General features: G+C 45.9%; 1 protein-coding gene across 1 annotated transcript; it reads left to right on the forward strand.

Annotated features, from left to right (window-relative positions):
• On the forward strand, positions 1 to 25,887 carry TMEM272 (transmembrane protein 272). Its single transcript, XM_073323139.1, has 4 exons — positions 1 to 78; positions 17,439 to 17,498; positions 21,955 to 22,037; positions 25,525 to 25,887. Exons 1-4 carry the CDS (start codon positions 21 to 23, stop codon positions 25,885 to 25,887), a joined length of 564 nt encoding a protein of 187 aa, XP_073179240.1. The 5' UTR covers positions 1 to 20.
• Positions 25,888 to 26,248: the final 361 nt, after the last annotated feature.

Here is a 26,248-nt window from a genome sequence, read left to right on the forward strand (position 1 = left end):
ACACCAGACAGTGATCACCAATGGCTGCTGGCCTGGAGAAAGCTTGTCACCGGTGCATATCTAAAATTGCTAGCAACGGTAAGTCACAGCTGTAGAAATAATCACCTTCTATTACTTGAACAGCCCTGTGGTTACTACAATTAGAAAAATGGGCTAATACCAAGTTCATTACAAGTTAAGGGCATGAGAGTTTAGGCAGCCGTACCACCTTCTGCTATGATCTCACCAGAACTGACAAACTAAGGGCCTGACCCAAAACCCAGATAAGTCAATGGAGGCTCTGGGCATAGGATCAAGCCCAAATGGTCTACTCCTGCCTGGTGCAGAGTAATGACAACTCCTACCTAAATCAATTAGCACCTCACAGGAGGGACTCAGCATGCTGTGAGATTGGGTCCTAAACACAGGTGGTCCTGGTCCTTACATAGATGGGAGAATGTCAAACTTCTGATTCTGCCTTCTGAGTCAACACTAAACCAACATACCAGCATGGTGTTAAGAGGCACATTGGTACTCCAGATGTGATTGTAAAACTGAGGTCTGGGTATGGAAGAACCCATGGCCACACAAGGCATATGAACTCTAGTGTCCTGGTCAAATTACATATTATAAATACATTCTGCCTAACTAATTTCCCCCTACAATTTCCATTGGATGCAGTACTTTTCTTCCCGGGCTGAAGTATTGTTGTTTGTGTCTGTTTTAGAGAGACAGATTGACTGACAGACGTTCTAACAGTTGTATGTATAAAGCACTCCCCTGCAGTGGTGCTTGCATGGAAATCGAAATCACCTTAACACTTTACAATGTACTGCACTGAAGAGCCATATCTAATGTAATTCTTTTCAAATGGGGTCCTACGCATGATTTGCTGTAGATTTACAATGGAGAACACCTATAAAAAATAGTCCAGGTCGACATCTTGTGGGAATGAATCTCCTACCCTGTGACTTCCCCATAGCAAAATCACAACCAGCTTTTGATCCAAAGTACAATGACCAGACTCCCAAAAAATCACATTATATTAGACTCAAACACCTGCCAGGACAAGTCTCACTTAAATCGTAAGCTTTTTGGGAAAGGGACCATCTGTTTGCTCCATGTTTGAGCCACACCTGGCACAATGTGGTTCTGATCCATGTCTGGGGCTCCTAGGCCCTATGGTGATTTTACTAACACAAATGGAGGATTTCTCCAGTATAGCCCTGTAGGTTTTAAAGCCTTTAATTGCATAGGCCCAGGCCATCTTAAAAATCATTCTGCCATTTTACAGAGTGTCAAGGTAAAGATAAAGAATATGGAGGGGGGTATAATGTGATCTTGGCTGCTCCTGAGTCCTGTGAGCAGACATGCCACTGTGTTCTGTGCTAGCGACAAGTGGTGGACAAGCCCTGTCAAAAGCCATGGTAAGAGGGTGATCACAGGGTAAATAAGGTTGCACTTGTACATTTTATGAGAAATTTTTTCCTCACAGCATAAGACCCAACTCATGGCATGGGGGTGGCCAACAGGAAAACCAAATCCTTAACCTGGCTTCTGCTATGTCTCTGTGTGCTGTGCTCCAAATTCCTAGTGCCTTTACTTTAAACCAGGGGTCTCAAACTCAAATGACCACAAGGGCCACATGAGGACTAGGGCATTGGCCCGAGGGCTGCATCACTGACACCTCACATTGCTGCCCCTGACCCCACCCCCTACTCCACCCCTTCCATGAGGCCCTGCCTCACCTCTTTCTACCCCTTCCCCAAAGTACTGGAGGAACCAACTAGGGGCAGAGTTCTTCCTGACCTTCTGCTCACAAACCGGGAAGAATTAGTAGGGGAAGCAAAAGTGGATGGGAACCTGGGAGGCAGTGACCATGAGATGGTCAAGTTCAGGATCCTAACACAAGGAAGAAAGGAAAGCAGCAGAATACAGACCCTGGACTTCAGAAAAGCAGACTTTGACTCCCTCAGGAAGCTTATGGGCAAGATCCCCTGGGAGAATAACATGAGGGGGAAAGGAGTCCAGGAGAGCTGGCTGTATTTTAAAGAATCCTTATTGAGGTTACGGGGACAAACCATCCCAATGTGTAGAAAAGTAAATATGGCAGGCAACTGGCTTGGCTTAACAGTGAAATCCTTGCTGATCTTAAACACAAAAGAAGCTTACAAGAAGTGGAAGACTGGACAAATGACCAGGGATGAGTATAAAAATATTGCTCAGGCATGCAGGAGTGAAATCAGGAAGGCCAAATAACACCTGGAGTTGCAGCTAGCAAGAGATGTTAAGAGTAACAAGAAGGGTTTCTTCAGGTATGTTAGCAACAAGAAGAAAGTCAAGGAAAGTGTGGGCCCCTTACTGAATGAGGGAGGCAACCTAGTGACAGAGGATGTGGAAAAAGCTAATGTACTCAATGCTTTTTTGCCTCTGTCTTCACAAACAAGGTCAGCTCCCAGACTACAGCACTGGGCAGCACAGCATGGGGAGGAGGTGACCAGCCCTCTGTGGAGAAAAGTGGTTTGGGACTATTTAGAAAAGCTGGATGTGCACAAGTCCATGGGGCCAGATGCATTGCATCCAAGAGTGCTAAAGGAGTTGGCAGATGTGATTGCAGAGCCATTGGCCATTATCTCTGAAAACTCATGACGATCCGGGGGGGGAGGAGGTCCTGGACAACTGGAAAAAGGCTAATGTAGTGCCCATCTTTAAAAAAAGGGAAGGAAGAGGATCCTGGGAACTACAAGCCAGTCAGCCTCACCTCAGTCCCTGGAAAAATCATGGAGCAGGTCCTCAAGGAATCAATTCTGAAGCACGTAGAGGAGAGGAAAGTGGTCAGGAACAGTCAGCATGGATTCACCAAGGGCAAGTCATGCCTGACTAATCTAATTGCCTTCTATGACAAGATAACTGGCTCGGTGGATGAAGGGAAAGCAGTGGACGTGTTGTTCCTTGACTTTAGCAAAGCTTTTGACAGTCTCCCACAGTATTCTTGCCAGCAAGTTAAAGAAGTATGGGCTGGATGAATGCACTATAAGGTGGGTAGAAAGCTGACTAGATTGTCAGGCTCAATGGGTAGTGATCAATGGCTCCATGTCTAGTTGGTAGCTGGTATCAAGTGGAGTACCCCAAGGGTCAGTCCTGGGGCCGGTTTTGTTCAATATCTTCATAAATGATCTGGAGGATGGTGTGGATTGCACCCTCAGCAAGTTTGCAGATGACACTAAACTGGGAGGAGAGGTAAATACGCTGAAGGGTAGGGATAGGATACAGAGGGACCTAGACAAATTAGAGTATTGGGCCAAAAGAAATCTGAAGTTCAACAAGGACAAGTGCAGAATCCTGCACTTAGGACAGAAGAATCCAATGCATCGCTACAGACCAGGGACCGAATGACTCGGCAGCAGTTCTGCAGAAAAGGACCTAGGGGTTACAGTGGATGAGAAGCTGGATATGAGTCAACAGTGTGCCCTTGTTGCCAAGAAGGCCAATGGCATTTTGGGATGTATAAGTAGGGGCACTGCCAGCAGATGAAGGGATGTGATCGTTCCCCTCTATTCGACACTGGTGGGATGATTTAGTTGGGGATCAGTCCTGCTTTGAGCAGGGGGTTGGACTAGATGACCTCCTGAGGTCCCTTCCAACCCTGATAATCTATGATTCTACTGCTACTCTAGCAAGAGCCCACACTGAATTTTAACTCCTCCCCTGAGGAGATACCAACTGCCTAGGTGAAAAACCCCACCAAGTTACAGAGGGCTGCCATCTAAGTAAGGGCCAGGCCAGACTTGACCTAGGTTGTAAAATCTGACAAGATCCCACTCTGAGGAAATAGAACTGTAGGCACCATTGCTGAGTCAGATTCTCTGTTCTCATCTCTTCTTTGCATTGCTTCAGTGACACAAAGGGACTAGAAAGCAGAGACCCATCCACACTGACTGGCTGAGGATTCACTTGGTGGGGAACAGTCCCCAGCTCTCACAGAGCTTCTATGTCACCCCCACCAATAAAGAGCATAAGAAGTAATGAAATAAGCAAAGCCAGTGCAGAGTGCTCTGGACACTCTCCTCACAAGTGGCTGCTTGGGAGCTATGAACATCTGGCACAGTTTAGAGAAGCCCCCAAACTGCTCTAAACTCCACCAGGGCAGTGGCTGGTTCAGAACTGCATCAAGAAACAAGATGCTTCAGCAACCTGACAGCTCTCCACCTCTGTTGCCCCCTGCGGAAACCATGCACAGCAGAGAATCTTGGCCATTATTTTTACCCCTCTCTGGATTTCAGGACTCAAAGGGCAGAGGCAGTGTATTGTCAGACTTCTGTTCCGACCACAAACAATCAAAACGTTACTATTTTCTGCTGGTGTTATAGTGCTACCAGGGCTTCAGGGGTGACTGATGGAATAAGTTATCCTTTTTAAAATTAAAAAATAGGTTTGATTCTAATCTCACACATGCTGGCTTGAGTCAGGAGTAACACCACAGAAGTCAGTATAGTTACCCCAGTGTAAAGCAGCTCAGAATCGGGCCCATTGCATTCTGGCACTGCAGTTGAGTTGAGTTGTCAGACTTCCTCCATCTTTACTCTTCTAAGATGTGGCTTTTCTTTATATTTAAGTGCAAACCTCAACCCAGTCTTAACTATGGGTCAGCTGTGTGACTGATGCCTCCAAAATGGATTTTTCCATTAATTAAAACCCAAATGCTAATTAATCTCAACTTCACATTTCTCATTGCCCTTTAAATTATTTTTCAGAAAGCATTCATGAAGAGGCCAGTTCTGATGCCAGATATAAACCTAATGATTTAATGATCTTTAAAGGGTTAGCATACCAGCACAGCATCTGAAATTCCTTTTTTTTTTTTTTTTTTTTTTGGTACAATGCATTAGGCTCAGAGCATCAAGGCGAACTGTAGTTAAGTGGCCAAAAGGAATTAGAGCTAATTTTCAATTTCAGTTGTATTGCAAAGCAAATGGATGATATACTGTAGTTCTTCATGCGGTTACTGCTAAAATCCTGTTCAGATATAAGATATATAAGCATCAATCATATTGTGATTTTTAGCAATTAAAGGGCTATTACTATAGAACAAACAACCTTTTATAGCTAAATGGAAACTGGCTGTCCAGTATTAGAGTTGCACTGTCAGACACTGAAGCGAGGATGGTCAGGCCTACTGGTTGAAGCCAAGGGACAGGCTGAATCTGAAGTCAAGAACAGGTCTGGAACAAGGCAAAAGTAGGTCCTGGGTTGCTAGGGTGGGGCAGGCTGAGGCCTGTGCAGTTTGTCACCACTGTCAGGCAAATGATTGTTCTGAGCCATGAAACGACTTTGAACAGACTCAGCTGCTGTTTTCCCCTATGAGGCTTATATGCCTGCCCGGAGAGTCACAAGACCAGCTCCTGGCTTGGCTGGAGCCTAGCATAGGAATGACTCATCCCAGCAGGAGGCTTAATCAGGTTCTAGTTCAGGGATGACTCCTTACCTCACCTGCACTCTTAATGTAAAGAAGATGCTTTTATTATTGCATTGCAGAGAGATGTGTTTAATGTCAGGACAAACTGATACACATCATATTCATAGTCATAGATTCCAAGGCCAGAAGGGTCCACTGTGACCATCTAGCCTGATCTCTTATATAATATATACCATAGAACTTCACCAAAATAATTCCTACAACATATCTTTTAGAAAAACATCCAATCTTCATTTTAAAAGGGTCAGTGATGGAGAATCTGCTATGATCCTTGGTAAAGTGTTCCAATAGTCAATTACCTAACTGTTATAATTTACACTTAATTAAGAAATCCCCATTGCTACCATATGGGCAGTTAAAATCTTCAGTCCCCTCAGTGGTCCTTTCACTGTTCTTTCCTGGGTGACAGTCCATTCTTGAGCTCAACCAGGAAAAAAAGAAGGTTAATCAAACACTTGCCCTTCCATCTTCATCAATACTAACAAAGTAGAAGCAAATGTCCCCTTGTTTTGGTTTAGTGAACCCTTGCTTTACTTCTCCACAGAAAATAAAGGACAATTAATGTCTTCAGGAAGGGAGAAGAGGAGCATGAGGAGCTAGGAAATTGGGCTGTGGAAAAATCCATACTTAAAAAAAAAATTTAAAGGGCAGAAAGCAGGCTTCTGAGTTTTGTTCTTCCATTGGGATGGCAGGGTTGCCAGGAAGGGTGAGAGGCCCAGCTGTGGATTTCATTTACTCTTTGTCAGAACCTAGCCAACTGACAATAACACCGAGGTTTAGAACGAGTGTCGGTACTTTTATCCCAGACTCACCAAGGAAGATCAGCTTGTGTCCCAGACATGCAGCCAGTTCATCAGTCCTGGACTTGTCATTAAGCTGTTTGAAAGGATATTCCTGTCATCCTGCTTTTGAGTCCATTTTTTTAAGGGATCTTTTGATGAACAATAAACTTAATTTAGAGAGAGGCTTAAAATCAAGAGACAGGGAGAACCAGAGCCTCCAGGGAAAAGAGCATCATTTCAGAAAGTACCGGTGCACTGTTCATGGCACAATCTAATTTGGGGGAAGTTCTATGGCCTGTGACATACAGCAGGTCAGAGTAGATGATCACAGGGGTCCTTTCTGGCTTTGGAATCTATGACTCTAATCTCATCTAGCATATTTATGAGACACTCCTCACCATAGGATCTGAGCATGTATGTTCAGAGGTGGTCCCAGCTCGTGTCACCTGGCATATTTAGATAGCCTGCAGAATTATGTGGAAAATATGTGAATGATTTTAGGGCCCAAGCCTGTAAACACTAACACAAATTATGTACAACGAATTAAATTCTCACATATGCATACCCCAGTATAAAGCCTAACTGCCACTTAAGTCCCACATATGCATTCAAAATAAATCATAGAATATGAGGGTTGGGTGGGACCTCAGGAGGTCATCTAGTCCAACCCCCTGCTCAAAGCAGGACCAATCCCCAATTTTTGCCCCAGATCCTGAAATGGCCCCCTCAAGGATTGAATTTACAACCCTGGGTTTAGTGGGCCAATGCTCAAACCACTGAGCTATCCTTCCCCCCCCCCCCAATGCCTAGGCTTCATGCTGTCTCTCTGCACAGAGGTGAATTTCACCTGTTGTGACTACTTATGTATGTAAAATCACATATTTGCAGGATTGGAACCTTATCAAACCGATTCCTTTTACACTGTAAAATGATTGTGCTGTTACATATTATCATAGCGTTATGTAAGTTTACAGGTGGAAAAGACCTATTCGATTTATGAATCCACATTCCTTCCAGTGCAGGACTGCTCCTTGCAGGATATCCTAGGATGGTTTTTCTACTCCACTTTTCAAGTGCTCAAAGGATGGAACTTCTCAACTTCCCCTGCAAGACTATTCCACTAGTAGATCTCACTATAAGGATGTTTTTCTTGATCTCCAACATAACCTTTCCTTTGCTCAATTTCATCCCATTTAGGGTGACCATATTTCCTAAAGTAAAAACGGGACACCTGGGGCTCGCCTAAGCCTGAACTGCCACCCCCCACAGGGCTCACCAGAGCCACACCCCCCCCCCCCGAGCTCCATGCCTATGCCACCAATGGCTGGGCCTAATCCCCGAACCCCCGCTGGCTGGGAATGGGGCTGACTTGGGTGACCAGATGTCCCAATTTTATAAGGACAGTCCCAGTTTTTGGGTCTCTTTCTTATATAGGCTCCTATTACCATCCCCCCCCCATCCCGATTTTTTCACATTTGCTGTCTGGTCAACCTAGGGCTGACACACACATCCCGAGCTCAGTGCCCCATACAGCCCACGCCTGGGGCTGACCCCCCACCCCCGAGCTCCATGCCACCCTGGGCTGGGGCTGACCCCCTGACCCTCCACCTCTGAGATCCGCACCGGCTGGGGCTGAGCCCCATGCCACCGGGGGCTGACCCCTAAGACCCGCTGCCTGGCACCTCACATCGCTGCTCCCCCCCGAAGTTCCTCTGCCCCAACCCCGGGAGGTGCACCAGACTTTTTTCGTAAATTGGGCATATGTTTGTTTGCTCTTGACAACTGATCAGTTGGGAAGAGCAAACGGGACAAATGTTCATTTTTGCTTTTTTTTTTTTTAAAAAAAAAAGAAGTCGGGACGGAGCTTAAAAACAGGGCTGTCTCAGCCACAATGGGCTGTGTGGTCACCCTAATCCCATTTCTCGTACTGTATTTATACCTCTAGGACCACCCCAAATAGCCAGTCTTCCTCTTGGGTGTTTGTGCCCTTCAGAGACTTATCGTATCTCATTTGGTCATTGCTTAGCCAAGCTAACGGGATCAAATTCTGTTCCTCATAACTTGCGCCCTTCAGAGACTTATCGTGTCTCATTTGGTCATTGCTTAGCCAAGCTAACGGGATCAAATTCTGTTCCTCATAACGTACTCCCTTCAAGTTTCCTTGCCATCCTCCTTTGAATTCCATCTGATTAATTGACCTTTTTCTATTATTAAAATGCCCAGAACTGCATGCTGTATTCTCAGGTGCCCAACACAGTGACAGTTGTGCTGATGTTTTTTGTGGTGTGGATATATGTCCACTTAGCATCTGTACTGAGACCACTTACTCATTAAACATACACCACTAGAACAGTCAGCAGTGGGCAGTGAATTGGGTCACGGCCATCAGAGGATAGGAGCTCAAGAGGAAGGATGATTGTATATTTAAAACACAGACCCGGGAGTTAGGAAATCTCTGTTCTGTTCCTAGCTCTACCAGGGTTCCTGTGCAACCTTTGACCAAGTCCCTTCACTTTTCTGTGCACCTGTTTTCCTCATCCAGGAAATGAGCATAATAAATACCTCTCTCTCCACTGCGAGGGTAACTCATTAATTATATTTTGTAAATGAACAGCATGGTTAGTACGCTGGGAATCAGGAGACCTGCATTTTATTCCCAGCTAAGCCACTGACTTGCTTTCTGATCCTGTGTCCAAGTCTCCCTGTCTGTCAAGCATATTACAGACTGGTAACCTAGAGATTAAATCCCCTCAGCCATTCTCTTATGTCTCTTACTTAGTGCATGTCTACACTACAAACTTTTGCTGATGCAAATGACTTTGGCATACAGCTGCTGCAGTTAGTATATCGCTTTAGTTCTTCCATCAGCACTTTGAGTGCTCACCAGGAGTGCTTGTTTAGATGCACTGTGTGGTGCACCGTGGTTAAGTAGTATCCCAGTGTGCCACCATCCAGCACACTGTGTTTTGGGAAGTTTTGGCAATGCATGGTGGGGCAAGAATGAGTAGTGCTGGGGTATCTGGGACTGATGGCTGAAATTCCCATCATGCAATCTTCTCCTCCCCATAATGCCATCTCTATCCCATCATTTTCATGCCTATTTTGAAAATCCCACAAACCCACGCAGGACTGGTTGCGATCCACAATCTCTGACAGAAGCATAGAGCCAGCACTGCTCTGCACTATTGTCATGAGTGTCCCAAGCACAGCATGCACGATCTTCCAGTCTTTGCAGAGCTGCAAGAAGAGTCTCAAGGAACCCACTGATTTCCTGGAGGGCAGATTGCTGTGGGACATAGCCTGAACCAATTCAAGGTTGGTGGTGGTGTTCACAGAGCAGCTACAAATGGTGGAGCACAGCTTCTGGGCCCAAGACACTAGCACTGACTGGTCGAATCAAATTGTAATGCAGGTTTGGGACGACAAACAGTGGCTGCAGAACTTTTGAGTGTGCAAGGTCACATTCCTGGATCGGTGTGCAGAGCTCTCCCCAGCCCCCAAGCAGGGACACCAGAATGAGAGGGAGCACTGACAGTGAAGAAGTGAATAGCGATCACACTCTTGCGGAAACTTGCAACGCCAGATTGCTACCGGTCAGTGCGGAATCATTTTGGAGTTGGAAAATCCACTGTCATTGTCATACAAGTGAGCAGGGCCATTAATCATCTCCTGCTATGCAGGACTGCGACTCTCAGTAATGTGCAGAACATAGTGGATGGATTTGCAGCAATGGGTTTCCCAAACTGTGGCGGAGTGATAGAGAGCGCACACATCCCTATTTTGGCACCAGGCCATCTTGCCCCAGAATACAGCAGGAGAAACGGCTATTGTCCTGTGGTTATGCAAGCACTGGTGGATCACTGAAGACGTTTCACTGCTGTCAGTGTTGGCTGGTCAGGGAAGGTGCATGACGCTCACATCATTAAAAACACAGGACTATTAAAAAATCTACAAGCAAGGACTTCCTTTCCCAACTGTGGATTACTACTGGTGATGTTGAAATGCCAATAGTGATCCTGGGGGACCCAGCCTACCCCTTACTCCCCTGGCTCATGAAGCCGTACACTGGCCACCGCAACAGCACCAAGGAAAGATTCAAATACTGGCTCCGCAGATGCAGAATGACAGTTGAATGCGCTTTTGGTAGATTGAAGGGATGCCCGCATTGTTTACTGACAAGATTGGATCTTGGTGAGAAAAATATCCCAATGGTTATAGCTGCCTGCTGTGTCCTGTAAAATATCTATGAAGCAAAGGGGGAAAAGTGGATGCCAGGGTGGAGGCAGAACAGCTGTCTGCTGAGTTTGAACAGCCAGACACAAGGGCTATCAGAAGAGCTTAACAGCGCCTGCCTCCCTGCTCCAGAGTGGCAGTCCCCTTCCCTCTGCCCAACCTGGTTTCCCAACCTGGCTCCTAGTTCCACCTCTGCACTCTGCAAGCTGGGACGCTCTTCCCTGCCACCCTCTGGGACTGTCCCAGCCCTGCCATTCCTCATTCCAGGGGTAGCCTGAATGATAGCGATGCCACCCAATGGAAGGTGAGCATGGCTTCTCAGCTGGCCAATGGGAGCTGGAAGTTGCTGGCCTTTTCCAGGTGTGGGGAAGTAGGGGGTGGGAAGGGATCTAAAACTGCAGGGCAAAGAGACCAGTAAGTCTGGGGGAGTCCTGACCCTGCACCCTAGCTCCCAGGGGGCCCCCCATGCCTTCAGGTCCCAGCCCTCCAGCTTCCTGGGGGGGCCCTCCCTGTGCCCCCCAGGTCCAAATCCCTCTCCATGCCCCCCCAGCTCCCAGTCCCCAAGCTCCCAAGGGGCTCATCCCTGTGTCCCCTAGTCCCAGCTGCCCTCTATGCCCCCCCAGCTCCCGGGGGCTTCTCTCTCTGCCCCCAGGTCCTAACCTCCCAGTTCCCAGTTAAAAGCAAATACATAATACATTTATGGAACAGAAATTAAAGAAGAGGAAGGAACAGTCAAGTCTATTTTAGCTACACATACATTAACTGTGGCTCTTACAGGTCAGTGTATGTGATGTGGTGGTTGTCCTTACTGTCCCCTGGTGTGGAGTGGTAGGGGTAGGGATGCAGACCCTGATGCCATGTGCAATGTTGAGGGGGGGGTGTACGTGTGTGTGTGGGGTGGGGGGGGGCATGGAGATGCTATACTGGAGTACTGCAAAGGGAGGTGAGCCCATGTTTGCTGAACCTGTAGGTTCATAAGAGTCTCTAACATCTGTGTTTGCTGTCAGAGAAGCCTCACTATGTCCTAGTGCATCTCCCTCTCTTTTTCTTCCTGGGCCTTTTTCTTCTTTGGTCTTTCCTTCTCCATACAGTCTGCAGTGTTTATCCTTCAGGCCCTCTGCTCACAGTCTGATGCAGCACTGGCTTGCAGGATCTTGTGGAACATGTCATCTGGAGTCCTCTTCTTTCTCCTCCTTATCTGGCTCAGGTGTTCTGTGGGGGTGGAGGGGGAACCCCTCAAGGCTGAAAAAGCAGCAGGCAGCAGCTACAGATAAAATACATAGAGGTACCGCTGTGGAAAGTGAAAGTTAAGATTCAGAACTCCCTTCCCTTGCTCCCCCTAAAGCTTTTTACTAGACATGTTTATTGATGCTTCTGCCTCGGAGTGCTTGGCACTGACTACTGGCACCATTTTCCGCAGGCAGTGGTGATTGTTACCCTCAGGAGGGAGATATCACCTTCATAGGCACAGAGAGCACAGCTGCTGCTGGCATCCCAAAGCCACTCTGGCCCGTATGCTGCTAGCCTGGGTACTGAAATGGAGCCAGCTGAAGTTATCGCTGACTGGCATGGGAAAGTGTCCTACCTCAGAGGAAGAAATAAGGCTGCCATCCCTAGAAATCTTCAGGAGAGGATTGCAGAGTACTTCCATGAAAGTTTCATCAAGATTTCTCAGGAGGATCTCTGTGTACCTAAACAAACTGCTCTGCATGGCTCTCTGGCCTAACTTTTCAGAGGAAGTGAAGCAGATAACAACGCTACCTCCCTTTGTTGTACTGCCACCTGGTCTAGTAGGAGTAACTTAATGAAAAGTCGAGGGCTGCGTCCTGCTGAGTTGGGGGAGCCATCATTGTAATGGGAAATAAATTTACACACATGCCCAAGGTTCCTTCCCCTGCCTTAGGCTCGCCTGTGCTCAACCGCTAGGACTGTCTGGACTGCAGTGGAGTCTGAAATGGTCCTGCCTTGTGGCATAGCTGGAAACCCCTGGCTGCATGTCCCCCATCCTCCTCCTCCTCCCTGTTCATGGCAGGGGCCTGTGACTTCGGCTCCTCAAAGGTATCCAGAGTGGTGGTGGTTGTGAGGGCGTGTCTCTACCAAGTCTGGCATGCAGCTCTTTGTAAAAGCAGCAGGTCTGTGGCTTAACACTGGATTGATTGTTGGCCTCACTAGTATGCCTGCCACAGTTCCTTTGCTTTCACTTGGCACTGCTGCTGATTCCAGTCCTACACCTTACCCTGCCACCTCAATGCAGTCTTCTCATAGATGTCCACATTTCTAGGGCTGGTCCATAGCTGTGTTTGCACAGCCTCCTCTCTCCACAGGCACCGGAGAGCCAATATCTCCTGTCTTCTCCAAGCCGGAGTGCGTCTGGCATGTGTAACGGGCATGGTTAGCTGGGAAGTTGCACACAACAGGGAAGAGCTGCTGGGTGTGGTCACCAAGATGGACAATCAAGAAAAGGCATTTCAAAAAATTGTGTGGCTGTTAAGGGGCAGTGAAGTTCACAATTGTGACCCGAGCGGTCAGTGTGGGGAACTGTGGGACAGCTGCTGGAGGACTATTAGGGTCAACACAAGTAACTCAGTGTCTACATTTGTGTGGCATCGACCTCTGTACGTTAACCATGGCTTAATGCCAAATGGGGAGGTGGCATTACGATATGAGTGTAATGAGGAGTTTACAACGATGGGAGACAAATTTAAGTGTAGACATATGTACAGCTAGGTCAACGCAAGGTGGCTTATGTTAACTTGACTTTGTAGTGTAGACCCGGCCTCGCATACATCATACACACACTCTTACACCAACTCCCACCCAACAATCTCAGATCTTCATTCTAAATCCCTAACCTTGCTCTGGAGAATTGTTTTAATTACTGGGAAGCAATAAAATATTAATACAGGTATCTACATATTGTGCACCCAAGCCCCATTACATTGCCACTTTCCACAGTTACATTTGATGAGTTCATAGTGCTATAGCAAAACACTTAGGTAATTATGGAATTCATCTGGATGTTGGTGGTGTCCTGTCAAGGGGATCCCTTCAATCTCTTAGCAGATTGCTGCAGACTCCTATGAAAACAGGCAGCAGACTATTGAACAAACAGCACTTAGGAGTGATGGTAAAAGTATGGCCAGCAACATGACAGGTAAACACGGGACAGCTTATAACCTAGTCCACCTGGGTTCTTATACTACATGCATGTCATCGTGATATCTAAGAAAGGTGGGTGGATGGGCTGTGCTCCTCAGCCACTTTTGAAAATTCTGGCACATACCATGAAGCAAACCATTATTTAGCTTGTCATTTTAGCACTGTATTTTGGATTTTTTTTAAAAGAAGTAAACGCTAATGGCTTGAGATAATGTGAAACCTCAAATGTTCTTGAAACTATCATGGTAACACAATAAAGGCTGAGGAGCCCACGAATGAATTGGTGTCATGTAAGTACTCCGTGGCAACCCATTTTCTTCACAGGATGAGAGAGAGGGGTCAGCTGTGTAGCCTAAGCCTCAGCATGTAACTAGAGACAGCAAAAGCGTGCTGGAGGGGAGGAATGGCAGGATGGAGAGCGGTGGTACAATGGCAACGCTAGGGACAAAGTAACAGCTTAGATCTCAAATCATCAGAGGGCAGAAGAGAAGGAGAGAGTCAAACAGGAGACAGATCAGAAACTAGTAACTCTGCTAGACAAAGGGTCAGAGTCATGGGTGGCACATGAACCACACATTTGGGGAGGCTAGCCCCTACCCTGCCCCTTCTACTCAAGGCCCTGCCCCAACTTTCACCTGCTGGGGCCCGAGGAGCTCCGGGCCCAGTTGGCCAGCCCGAGCCACTCTGCATGCCAGCCTGAGCTTCCCTGAGCCCCGGCCCCCTGAAGGAGCTCTGAGCCCCGCCACAGCCTGGCCCTGGGGCTGTGTTGGGGAGTATTAGCAAAGGTTTGGGGAGGCTTAGTCTCCCCCAGCTTCCCTTACGCTCTGCCTACAGACAGAGTCACTGTGGAGCCTGAGACTTCAGCATCCACTCCCACAGTTCAGATTCTGCTGTTGAACACAAAGTTCAGAGAATGGGCAGAACCTAACCCAGCTGCTTCCTTCTAGTTGCACTTCCAGGCTCCCAGAGCATGAGCTCTTCCTAGTCATCCACTTCCAAACACAGCAGGCCCTCTCCACTAACGGGCTGTCTTTTGGGCCAGACACATAGGAACAAACTTCTCCTCCTCCCTGCAATCCAATGAGACATTCCCAGAGTAAGGGGCTTTCTTGACTACCTGCCTCCCCACCCAGTTATCCAGGTTCCAGGTATGGGTTCCCTGAACACAGTTTCTTCTGGGCCAACCTTGGAAAATCAGGCGTCCAGTGAGTGTGCTCCCAGAACACAAGTTTCCTTTTCTTGCCACTTGCTATGAGGGGTCGGATCCAGAGGGTGAGTTTCTCTCTCCCAGGTATGAGGACATATGGACACCAACACAAAAATGTTGCCATTTCACTTCCATGAACTGTTGTAAAAACAGAGGTGTTCCCAGCTCTAGGAGCATGGCACTGTCTGCGCTACCTTTGCATACTGCAGTTAAAAAAAGATTTTCCTGGGCAGCTCAGCCCAGATCCACAAAGGTATTTAGGTTCCTAACTTTCCACTGATTTGTCCTAAGTCCAGCCAGGGGCAGCACAACCTAGACAAAACAGCCAGTATCTATCTGTGCCATTAGAGGAAAACTCCACAAGTATAAGGGAAAACAATCTTTTGTGCTGCTAGTGAAGTTTTGTGACTGGCTGCAGAACCCTGCCAATTGTATAGTCAATTGTTGAATGTCTCACTTTGTTAAACATGAACCTGGAAACATCCCCAGAGGGTGCATCTGCACCTCCAATGTGAGATCTCAGAGCATGAGGCTGAATGGGGCAATAATGAGGAAATAAATTCCCAGTGACTGCTTAGGGAAGAGAATTCATTAACTTTCTTTTTCTCTAGCTCTGAGTGGTCCCTGCTGCCTCTTTCCTCCTCCAAAATCAGGCTAGTGGATAGGAAGCAGGCAAATACAAAACCAAACACCTGTCTGCCAGATGTGCAGTTGTGCACGTACACGTGCCCCGCCAAGCCATTTATAGAGTATATTGGAGTCTAGTCCAGCGGTTTTTCTTTGGAACTGATCATAGAGAATATCCATTGCACATTTAAGAATCATGATTCTTCTTCATATGGTCCTCTTTATTCTGCACCCATGTGGTGAGTGCAGGAGAGGGCTGGGCAGGGAAAATGGCAGTGGGAGAGATGACCTACATTCTGCTACACTAGTCATGCTACTTACTTACTTTAAACTCCAGACAGTTAACTCAATACCGAACACTTGAACTGTTCTCTCTGGAATATTAGGTCAATGGAGTTACCTAGGCAACTAGTAGTGTTCATGGGTACGATTTAGCGTTCAACCCAATTCTAATGAAAATCATTCCAGTGCATTAGAATAATAATCTGGGTAATGGAACAGTGAGAGGGTCCTAGTATAGAACTTGGCATGCAGTGAAGTGCAAGATTCTGTGCAAAATTGTTTTAATGAGAGGTTGTCTATAAAGGCTGTTTGAAAGAGCTTAGCCAAGTGTAGGCCTCTTTGCAGACACCTGACACACAGGGAGAATTTCTGCACTGGGCCGTGTTTGAGAAAAAAAGAGAGGATGGTGCAGAAAAAAAATGGAGGGGGGATGAAGAAACAGAAGTGCTTTCTTCATCTCGAAATACCTTCAGCTAGTGGATATGTTACATACACTATGTTTGGGGCTGAAGGAGTGAAGTGTAAGAGCTCAGACCTCAGTACACAGCTAATAAAGTTAACGTAGTGTATGGGAGGTAACATTGTCCAGTGGTTAGAGCCCAGGACTAGGAGTCAGGAGAGCTGCATTCTGTTCCCAGATCTGTTACTGCTCTTGATTGTTATTACACCTTTGTGTCTCCATTTCTCCTTCTGTGAGATAGCGATAATAATTCTTACCTTCAGTTGGAAAGCACGCTGAGGTCTGTGAATTGGACATGCTATATAATACCTATGCATGCCAGCGCAGCTGCTAAAGGTGCTGGGGCTCCATCCTCCCTGTGCACTGAGACATGAGGAGCGGGTTTGAACTAGCAGGGCTGAGCTGTGCAAAGCTACCTGGGGACTACGCCCTACAGTTTGCTTTGTGTGGGGCTGGTCCCAAACCAACTCGTGAATGTATACTTCAAGGGTCAAATTTGGCAAACTTGGACCTCCAAAGGAACATCATACTGCCTTTCTTCTCAATGGCCTTTTTCTATCCTTCGAGCCACCTCTATGTTCTTTTAGTGCTCTTACTCACCACTGGGATCTATTTGCAACCTGAGCAACATGTAACCCTTGGAACTCCATAACAACATTTTTAGTTACTTTGCAGAGCCGAATTTCACTTTAACAATGCTGAATGCCCATCATTAGGCTGCAGAGTTGACCCCTATTGATAAGAATAGGGAGAGATCACACTTATCTTGCTGCAATTGTTTCTGATGTCTTGCACAGATAGGCAGACACTGCTGCATTGGGATGCATGTTGAAAATGTTTGTTACCATTACCAAGGCTAGAAATGTAATATTTTGAAAATGAATGCTTGACTTTTGCAGAAGATGATGAAGCCACCACCAGTGCTGGTATGGTGCCTGCTCTGCAGCCCACAGAGCTCAGTGAAAGGAATCCAGGCCCATGGTGAATAGGCTATCACTGGCTGCTCCAAGGTAGTGAGCACTTTACGTGTCACTGTAAAATTCAGTGTCAGCAGATGAATTACACCACAACCCAGTCATCACTGATTCCACTCAATCCAAATGAAGCTCTCATTGCATTGGATTATGGACACTCCTTGTCCACACACGTGGTGCAAGGGGACATATTAAACAGGATGTGGTATCTTTTGAAATACTGCCAGCTGAATAACCCACCATTCTTGTTTCTTTACAGCATGCTTTATTTTTGGGCTTCTTGCTTTCCTTGCTTTACCACTGTCCATGACTTTTACAGGTAAGCTGGCTATCAAAGACTTTTAAAGAGAGAAGCTTGGTGGTACTATATAGTCATATAGCAATGCCACCTGTGAAAAGATTACTTTGAATCTGACAAGTGTACCTGACTTTAGTGATGTCACCAAATATGGTTGTCCACGTCATACACTACATCCTTGTCACTACATCTGTTTGTCTACATCATAAAACCACCACAGAGCTTGCTATGGTTGTTGATATCTGCTTCGGCGATTCCTTGAGCTGGCATGGGGTATGCCGGTCATTGTCAAAGCAGCTTGGCAGAGTTATGTGGGAAAAGCACACTGAATGGGACAGTCAGACTCATAATGATAAACTCCATCCCTTCCACTATTATTTTTCACCCTGTAAGCTTCTGGGGTGATATCCAGGCTTCAGATGCACGACTACAGCAGCCATTTATATGGGGAATCAGGAATTCTGGCCTTCTAATCCCAGTTCTGACAACGACTCCTTCTGTAGTTTTGGACAAACCATCTAACCTCTTTTCCTAAATTTCTCCATGTATGAAATGTGGCTCTTTTAATTTTCTTATCTATCTCACAGCAGTGTCAGAAAACTTAATTAATGGCAAAATACTTCTGACCTTACCCATTTGGCAATCCTGTTGACTCCAATGGGATTATTCATATGACTTAAGCAGGATTTGGCCCAGTTATTGGAACCTGAGTTGAAGATGAAAAGCACCAAATAAGTGCTAAAATAATACTAATACTGATAATAAATAGCAAGAAATAGGTACAAAGGCACTTTCACCCAGAACTTGTATCCTGAATAAAAGACATTGTGCAAGTCATTGAATTGCTTGTGAATAAAATAGAGGGCATTGTACGGTATATGTCCAATATATGAATTCACCTCCAAACAGCCAGAAGAGTAAACTGCTCTTTCTGATCCACTGCAGCTGAAAAAATATTCATTTCAAACACAATTCACATGCCTCTAAGTATAAAGAAGGCTGGGTATGGCTGGACTCAGGTCTTACTACAAACTAAACAAACAAAAAAGTGAATGTTGCTCTTTCCTACGGTGGTTTGGTTGCACTACAGGAATAATTTCACAATTAAAGTACTTTTATGAACACTGAGAAGTATGAGTGCTCCAATACCTTCTTTCAGACTCTTGCTTCTTGGTCTATTTTAAACAAGGAGACTATTGGTTGCAGGTCCATCCCCAGACTTAGAGAGTTCAATGAGGACCTGTTCTGATTTTTTTTCTTGAATGTACAATATGGATTTAGTCTCCCACAAGTAGGGACAGACCCTGTCAGCTGGAAACCAAATCTGAAAGATCCTCATTCTCTACCTTCATTGTCTCACCAGCCTGCCTTCTTTGGAGTCAGGACGGAAGAAGGGGAAAGTCTGTCATAACAAGAAACAAGCTTATTCTGGAGGGGCTTGTCAAGGCTCCATAGTTAAAGTTAAGTTGAGTTTTCACTTAAAGCAGGGACTCAAGTAGGAAGAATGGCCTAGTGGATAGCACACTAGACTGAGATATAAGAAACCTGGATTCAGTTCCTGGTTCTACCACAACATCCTGTGTGACTATGAACAAGTTTCTTAGTCTACCCTGCAGCTCAGTTCCCCATTTGTAAAATAGAGATAGTGCTTCCCTACCTCACAGGAGAGTGATGAGGATAAAACCCTGTAGTGAATGTGAGGGGCTCAGATACTACAGGAGTGAGGGTCTATGAAGCCAGGGCAATAGCTATGTTATGCATGAACAAGGCATCATTTCCTTCCCAAAATTACAGTACTCACTCTCAGAGTACTGAATGCAGCTATAGAAATGCACAATTCAGGCACCTTAATTCAATCTTTTAGTGATACCACAAGGGAAAGAAAATGTGTCTTCAAAAGTCAATTTAATCTAATCTGGGAACATATACTAAACGCACTGATCGTAGCTGTATGGCTATTGCAGGGGAGGGCAAACTACAGCCCGCGGGATGGATCTGGCCCATGAGTGCTTTCAATCCAGCCTGCAGGATTGCCAGCCCTGCGGTGCAGCAGGGATAAGGCAGGCTCCTTGCCTGTCCTGGCCCCGCACCACTCTCAGAAGCGGCCGGCACCATGTCCCTGCAGCCCCGGGGAGCGCGGAGAGGCAGAGGGCTCCGTGCACTGTCTTCACCTGCAGGCACTGCCCCCCGCAGCTCCCATTGGCCGGGAATGGAGAACCACAGCCAATGGGAGCTTTGGGGGTGGTACCCACAGGTGAGGGCAGCGCAAGACAGAGCCCCCTGTCCCATCCCACCCCCAGGAGCAACTGCCATGCATCAGTACAGGGCAGGGTTTGCATTGTTTGGATGCCCCAGTTGTGCATTTCTGTTCTTAAGCTGTCTGGATTTCTTTGAGTTTCATCATAACTCTGGGTTTCCTGGGTTTGTACTAATTATTTTGGGGGTAATTACCACATTCCTGTAATGTTGTTTTACCTTTAAGTTACTGATATATGCTCTCAGGTTTAGCTATCCCTGCACACCCGTATTTGTCTATGAGTTTATTTAGACTTGATTGCTGCTTTGGCTACCAGAGGTTCCAGCACCAAGGCTCTGTCATGGAGTCTTGGTGCCATCAGTAGCTAACAGAATCAATTGGAGGCAAGGGCATGGTTAGAGCAGTGAGGATCTTCTTCTGGTTAAGATGATGGTGCCATTAAACGTTATTGCCTTTCTCTCTGGGTGTGTCTGCACTGGAGGTGTGATTTTCAGCTCGGGTAGACTTGCCCACTGTAGCTCTGCTAGTACGCTAAAAACAGAAATGTAGCCATGGTTGTGAGAGGGGCTAAGCCTCCCCCCCGAGTATGTGCATAGAGTCTCAGATGGGATTGTGCTTGGGCAACTGGCCCGTCCCACTTCTTGCGCCACCATGGCTACACTTCTAGTTTTAGCATGGTAGCTTGATTAGAGCTAGCCCGGATCTGTGTACCCAAGCTGGAAATTACACTGCCAGCTCCAGTGTAGCCATAACCTACGAACCAGATCCAGCCAAGGGTCTATGCTGCCCCTGGCCTCAGCTCTATGCCCACTGGGTATCAGCACAGCCCAAAATTGGGCTGTGCTACTGCAAAGACTATATGTCCCAGACAATCAGGAGATGCATTGATTCAGCATATCTTAAAAACTTATCCTGAGCTCCTATATAGACCTGGCCATCACCTAAAACTGTTGCCTACCCCCAAGGGAGAGTGGTGGTGGGGTAAATGTGACAGGGCTGCAGGGACCCAGGCTAGCGCAGGGAGGTGTCATTTACACCATGGCATAATTTACACATTGGCAGCCAGCCTTCAAAAATGGAGTGGGGGCTAGAATCTGACCTTTTGTTTTTAATACCCCCTTCTAGTAATAGATTTTAATGTATGAAACTTCAAAGTGAAAATGTGGCATTTATTCTGTGCGATTAGCCTAGAGCTGGGGGTAACTTCCCACATCAGACACAGATTCCTTTTTTCATGACTTGCTGAAATTAAGAGAGACTGTCAGTGTTGTCACAGGATAATGGTTCCCGACAGCTACAGATCTGCAAAGGCATTTTAAGGCAAATTAAATGTCAAGGCAAAATGCAGACATTTATTATCCAAGCAAGGGACTCAAATTCTCTGATAACATTCTGTTCCAATGATCTCTCACAATGACTTGATTTCTATTGATCCAACTATTGATGTACATCCAATCATTTTGGCCCTAGTCAAAGAGAGAATTTCTAGATATTTATCTAATATTAACAGATCTGTAGCTATGCAAATAATAGTGCAGATCAATATTCATGAAGAACAGCCAATAATTCCTACCTATACAAATTTGAGATCTTTTCAACCACTTGGTTATTTATCTACTTTCAAATTTTAACAAGTAGGAATGAAAAATTCCAAAAAGCAAAGCTAGAGATGGAATGACCCTTTTGATCAGAGTCCATTTCCCTGACCATGCAGGATTGTTCCTGACAGCACATTTCCCACGCTTTGTCCAGACTCCAGTGGAGCCCTGGGAGTGCTTCCAAGGTCTGAGGGTCTTGGTTCACAGGCTGCTGAGGAGCTGGACAGACGATCTGGCAGGAAACAGCATAGGGTCCATCCGAAGTTTGTTGAAATTGAATTTTTCTGACCAGCTCTATATTTAATAATACACTTAAAAAAAGATGAACAGAGCCACAAAAACATGCACCTGGCTCAAATGAGTAACCCCATAATCTTGATATTGTGACCTTTGTTCTATTTCTTCCCTTCCCTGCCTTTTTGTTTGTTCATTATCCTCATTTGTGTTGTGTCTGATGCAAAGCCCATTTAATTCTGTCCCACGGACCTTCATGTTAATTGGACCAGAAGCTTATGTGTAAGCACCACACTGCACTTACTGCATCTTTATTTTTTTCTGTAAAGCATATACTGGCATTTTGGCCACTTAAGGTAATAAACTATATTATATTTTTGGTACTCAGGAATGAAGTTTTTGGATGACTGCCCACTTCAACCACTAATTCCCTTATATCTGTTGGTGGGTGGTGTTGTCGGCAGTTTAAAGGTACTGTGCATTGTATATGAAAAATGTTTTACGTGCCAAGACTTTGACATTACAAAGTATGTTTCAAGTGAGCTGTGTTCAGACAGGATACTTAAGAATTTACATTAAATTCTTATGGTTAATTGAGAGCTAATGTCAAGGCAACTGCCATGTTATCACAGGATAATAATTCCTTCCTGTACCACAGAATAGGCACATTAATCTCCAAAGCAAGAGGCATTGCTCCTGTAGAAATGTTCTGCTACAATGATTTGATTTCCGTTTTATCAAATGATAGCTCTAGAATGAATAAATGAATGTTAGCACAGGAAAGTAACAACTTCTCACTATACAGTACCATGACTGCCCTGCTGGTGCATTCAGGAGAACAAAGTGATTGTGTATCTCAGCCAATCAGAGAACATCTGAGCCATAAGAGGACAATGGCTTCTGGTTGGCCGAATTTTATTTCTTTTATCAATGAGGACAGGTGAACCAGGTAACAATCTCAGTGGCTGGCACAGATGTAAGTGAGTAATGTAACATCACATGCTGCATGTAAATGATGCTAAAACTTTGTAAGGTTGGAAATCCTGTACTAGTGGTCTGAGCTCCCTAGACATAGAGGCGAAGATTCTGCTCTGAAGCCTCTCCAGGAATTAACTGAAACACTTAAATAATAGCTAGATTAAAACAGGTAGCTTTATTTAGTCAACAGGACGTAACAATCAGAGTCAGCATCTGTTCTGAAATGTATCTGACCCTGCTTTGGAGGCTGACCGGAGAGGAACTCAGCTGTCAATGAGCCTTATTCACCTTGCCCTGCACTGTATGTAGTTATTCCCACCAATGCAAAGTGGGCATAAAATACTACCAAATCAGAACGGTTGCATTTCACACACTCCATGCACTCACTTTGCACTGGTGGAAATAACTACACCAGGTGCAGGGCAATAATGAATCAGGCTCTATCTCTTCTAACAATCCCCCAACTCCTCAGACCCTGCGCCTTCTCTTGAGGAGACACAAACTGAACAAAAAAAATAGTGAAGCTGTTTCTCTGGTCTGAGCTATTCTACAAGTCTCCTTGTGCCAGTGTGTGGTTGTCTGACAGGGTTGTCCCGGTAGCTGGATGACATCCCAGGTAATGATGGAGACTGTAATGCTGTAACACAATCTATAACCATGTAGGACCCTCTACACTGCAAACAAAAACCCATGGCAGACGCCCCAACTATGTCACAAAATTGCTTGCTGGCACAGGTATGGTTGTCGTGTAAAGAGAGACTATGGTATGATATTCCCAATTAACTATTCCATTTAGTCTCCCTCACTTTTCCAGGGAGAATCTGATTGAGTAGGAGTCCCCTGCTGTGAGAAACTAATGTTCCAGGCAAAGGAAGCCTCTCTCCTGAAGTCAAGGCTGCCAGGCTCTTACCTGAGAACAGTAGCATTGCATGCTGCTACACTCCCCTTATGTATGTCTCTTGCCCCTTTTTTGTGCCAGGATCAATGAAGAGGGAACAGACAGAGAACCCCCTTGCTAAGAGGTCTCTACACACCCTACACTTGCCCAACATAGATTCAGTATGTGGTCCCACTAATGAGAAATGAATAGTCCGCATCAAGGGGCTGTGGTCAGTATCTTCAGCAAAATAAGTGAATGGGGAAAAGAAAGTACTTAAGCTTGTTAGAAATCATTTGCTGTGCATGAATTCCACCAGTTAAATGCTCCGTCATTTGATTGCTCAGCTGGACTTTCCTGCAGCGATAGCATAATCAGAAGGTTAGATTAATAACAGCTAAGTTTTCCTTTGGGAAAATTAAATCGGAACGGGGAGTTTTTCACTGTAATGAACTGAGACCCTCATCAACAATGCTGACTTCCACAATTTGATATGATTGCTTGACACTCTCCTAATATTGTTGACCAGAGATTAATAAATATTTTAATTAGTAATAAAATTGTGTTATCCATTAGTGATTAGCCTGTCATCAATTCTCATTAAAAATGACCCTATACATGGGTCCAATGCTGCTCGTACTGAAGTCAGTCAGGGCTCTGTCTTTGGCTTCATTGGAAGCAGGATTGGGCCTATATTTTGTAATGTGGTGACCTACTTGATTTTAATAATTTGATTAGAATAGTTCATGTTTTAACATAGTCCCTCAATAGCACCTTGTATATCAGCTTAAATCCAGTTGGTTCAATTCCATCCTCAGTTATACTCATGCGTAAGAACATAAGAATGTCCATACTGGGTGAGACCAATGGTCCATCTAGCCCAGTATCCTCTCTTCCAACAGTGGCCAGTGACAGATGCTTCAGATCAAATGAACAGGGCAATATTGAGTGATTTATCCCTTGTCATCTAGTCCCAGCTTCTGGCAGTCAGAGGTTTAGAGACAGCCAGGGCATAGGGTTGCATCTCTGACCATCTTGGCTAATAGCCATAGATGGACCTTGCCAAGCTGTCCTGCAGTGGCTCAAGAGCATAAGTACCAACCTCAGGGTAGACTGTTAAGAACCAGGGCACAAACCTCAAATTGGTGGTGAATTCTCTACTTGGGGCTGGTCTACACTACATAGTTAGGTCGACATAAGGCAGCTCATGTTGACCTAAGTATATCAGTGTCTACACTACAGCCTTCCTCCCACCAATGTAAGTGCCCTCCTACACCGACATAATAACCCCACCTCAGTGAGAGGCATAAGGCTTATGTCGGTGTAGTTAGGGTGATGCAGTTTCTGTTTTGTAGGCTGGAGCACCCACAGAAAAAAATTAACAGGTGCTCAGCACCCACTGGCACCAGCTTCCTCCAGCGCCTCCCATCCGCCGGCGGCCCTGCTGATCAACTCCTCCCCCTCCCACCCACCATGATCAGCTGTTTTGTGGCGTGCAGGAGGCTCTGGGAGGAAGTGGGAGGAGCAGGGAGCTCAGGGAAGGGGAGGCGGAATTGGGCAGGGCAGGGGTAGGAAGAGGTGGGGCGGGGACCCCTGCTGATCAACTCCTCCCCCTCCCACCCAGCATCTCCCACCCACCATGATCAGCTGTTTTGCGGTGTGCAGGAGGCTCTGGGAGAAAGGGGGAGGAGCAGGGAGCTCAGGGAAGGAGGTGGAATTGGGCAGGACAGGTGTAGGAAGAGGCGGGGCGGGGACTTGGGGGAAAGGGTGGGGAGGGGGTGAGGGTGGGGCCTGGGGTTGAGTGGAGTGGAGTGGGAGCTTGGGGGAAGGGAGCAGATGGGGACAGGGCCTGGGGCAAAGTGGGGGGTTGACTACCCCTGGGCCTGGACGAAGCTGGCACCTATGTGCCACATTATTGTTTTAATTTTGCTGGATGCTTTTATAGGGGCCAGTCCTGACCATTCTGAGTCGTTCTTCAGAGGTGCTGGGTGCTCTCTGCTTTTGCTGAAGTCCATAAGAGGTGAGGGCTCAGCACCTCACAGAGTTGACCCCTTAAAGCCAGTGGCTCTGTTTATTCACTTTCTTTGTCTCTACAACATACAGGTGACTCTTCTGCTTTATGACTCCACCAGGATGAGGCAATTGCTTTCCAAATCTGTCGTGATTGATGATGACGACGATGATGAATATCCATGGCGGCAGAATGCTCACAAATACTACATCCATCTTATGCTCAGCCTCTTCCTCTTTATCTGGTTCATACTTGGGAACTATTGGGTGTTTTCTGTCTACCTGCCAAATTTCATTCCACCTTTCCACCAGCCCCAGGATTATTGTGATAAAACCCTGTACATTTTCGCTGTTGGAGTTCTTATCATTAGCCATACTGTGCTGTTTTTGCTTATCTTTTGTAGCTTCTGTATATATTGTTTTTCTAGGCAAAGATATGCTGCAGAAGATGATTAAAAGCCATAGAAACTAAACCACAGCTGTTAGGTAAAGGGTGTCCAATGAAAACCAAAAGGCAATAATTTACCAGTGTGTATGTGTATAATAGCAGCCAACTATACTGAGGAAATTGTGCAAGCCAGTGCCATCTGGCTCTCTTAATATAATACATCATAGTAATGTAAAATTTCTGCTATAGATGGCAAGCTGCTCTCCCGCTAACTTTTACATCCATTTTTTTAGGGGTTTCATTTGAAGTGTCGAAATCAGCTGAGAACTGCATACAGAAAACTCCTCTCAAACCTTATTCTTAGACCCTTAGGGATTCTGTTTTAGCGTAATACATTTTCCTCTCAGTTTCTATAGGTAGCATGTGGTC

This window comes from Lepidochelys kempii, chromosome 1, assembly GCF_965140285.1.
Source record: "Lepidochelys kempii isolate rLepKem1 chromosome 1, rLepKem1.hap1, whole genome shotgun sequence".
In the NCBI taxonomy this organism is placed as follows: domain Eukaryota; kingdom Metazoa; phylum Chordata; order Testudines; family Cheloniidae; genus Lepidochelys; species Lepidochelys kempii.

Bases quoted from the DNA above. Each gene is read 5' to 3' on its own strand.
- TMEM272 (XM_073323139.1), top strand. From the start codon at position 21: ATGGCTGCTGGCCTGGAGAAAGCTTGTCACCGGTGCATATCTAAAATT. The intron at 17,499-21,954 runs GTAAGCTGGCTA...TTTGGTACTCAG, and splicing joins ACTGTCCATGACTTTTACAG to GAATGAAGTTTTTGGATGAC. The intron at 22,038-25,524 runs GTACTGTGCATT...TACAACATACAG, and splicing joins GTGTTGTCGGCAGTTTAAAG to GTGACTCTTCTGCTTTATGA.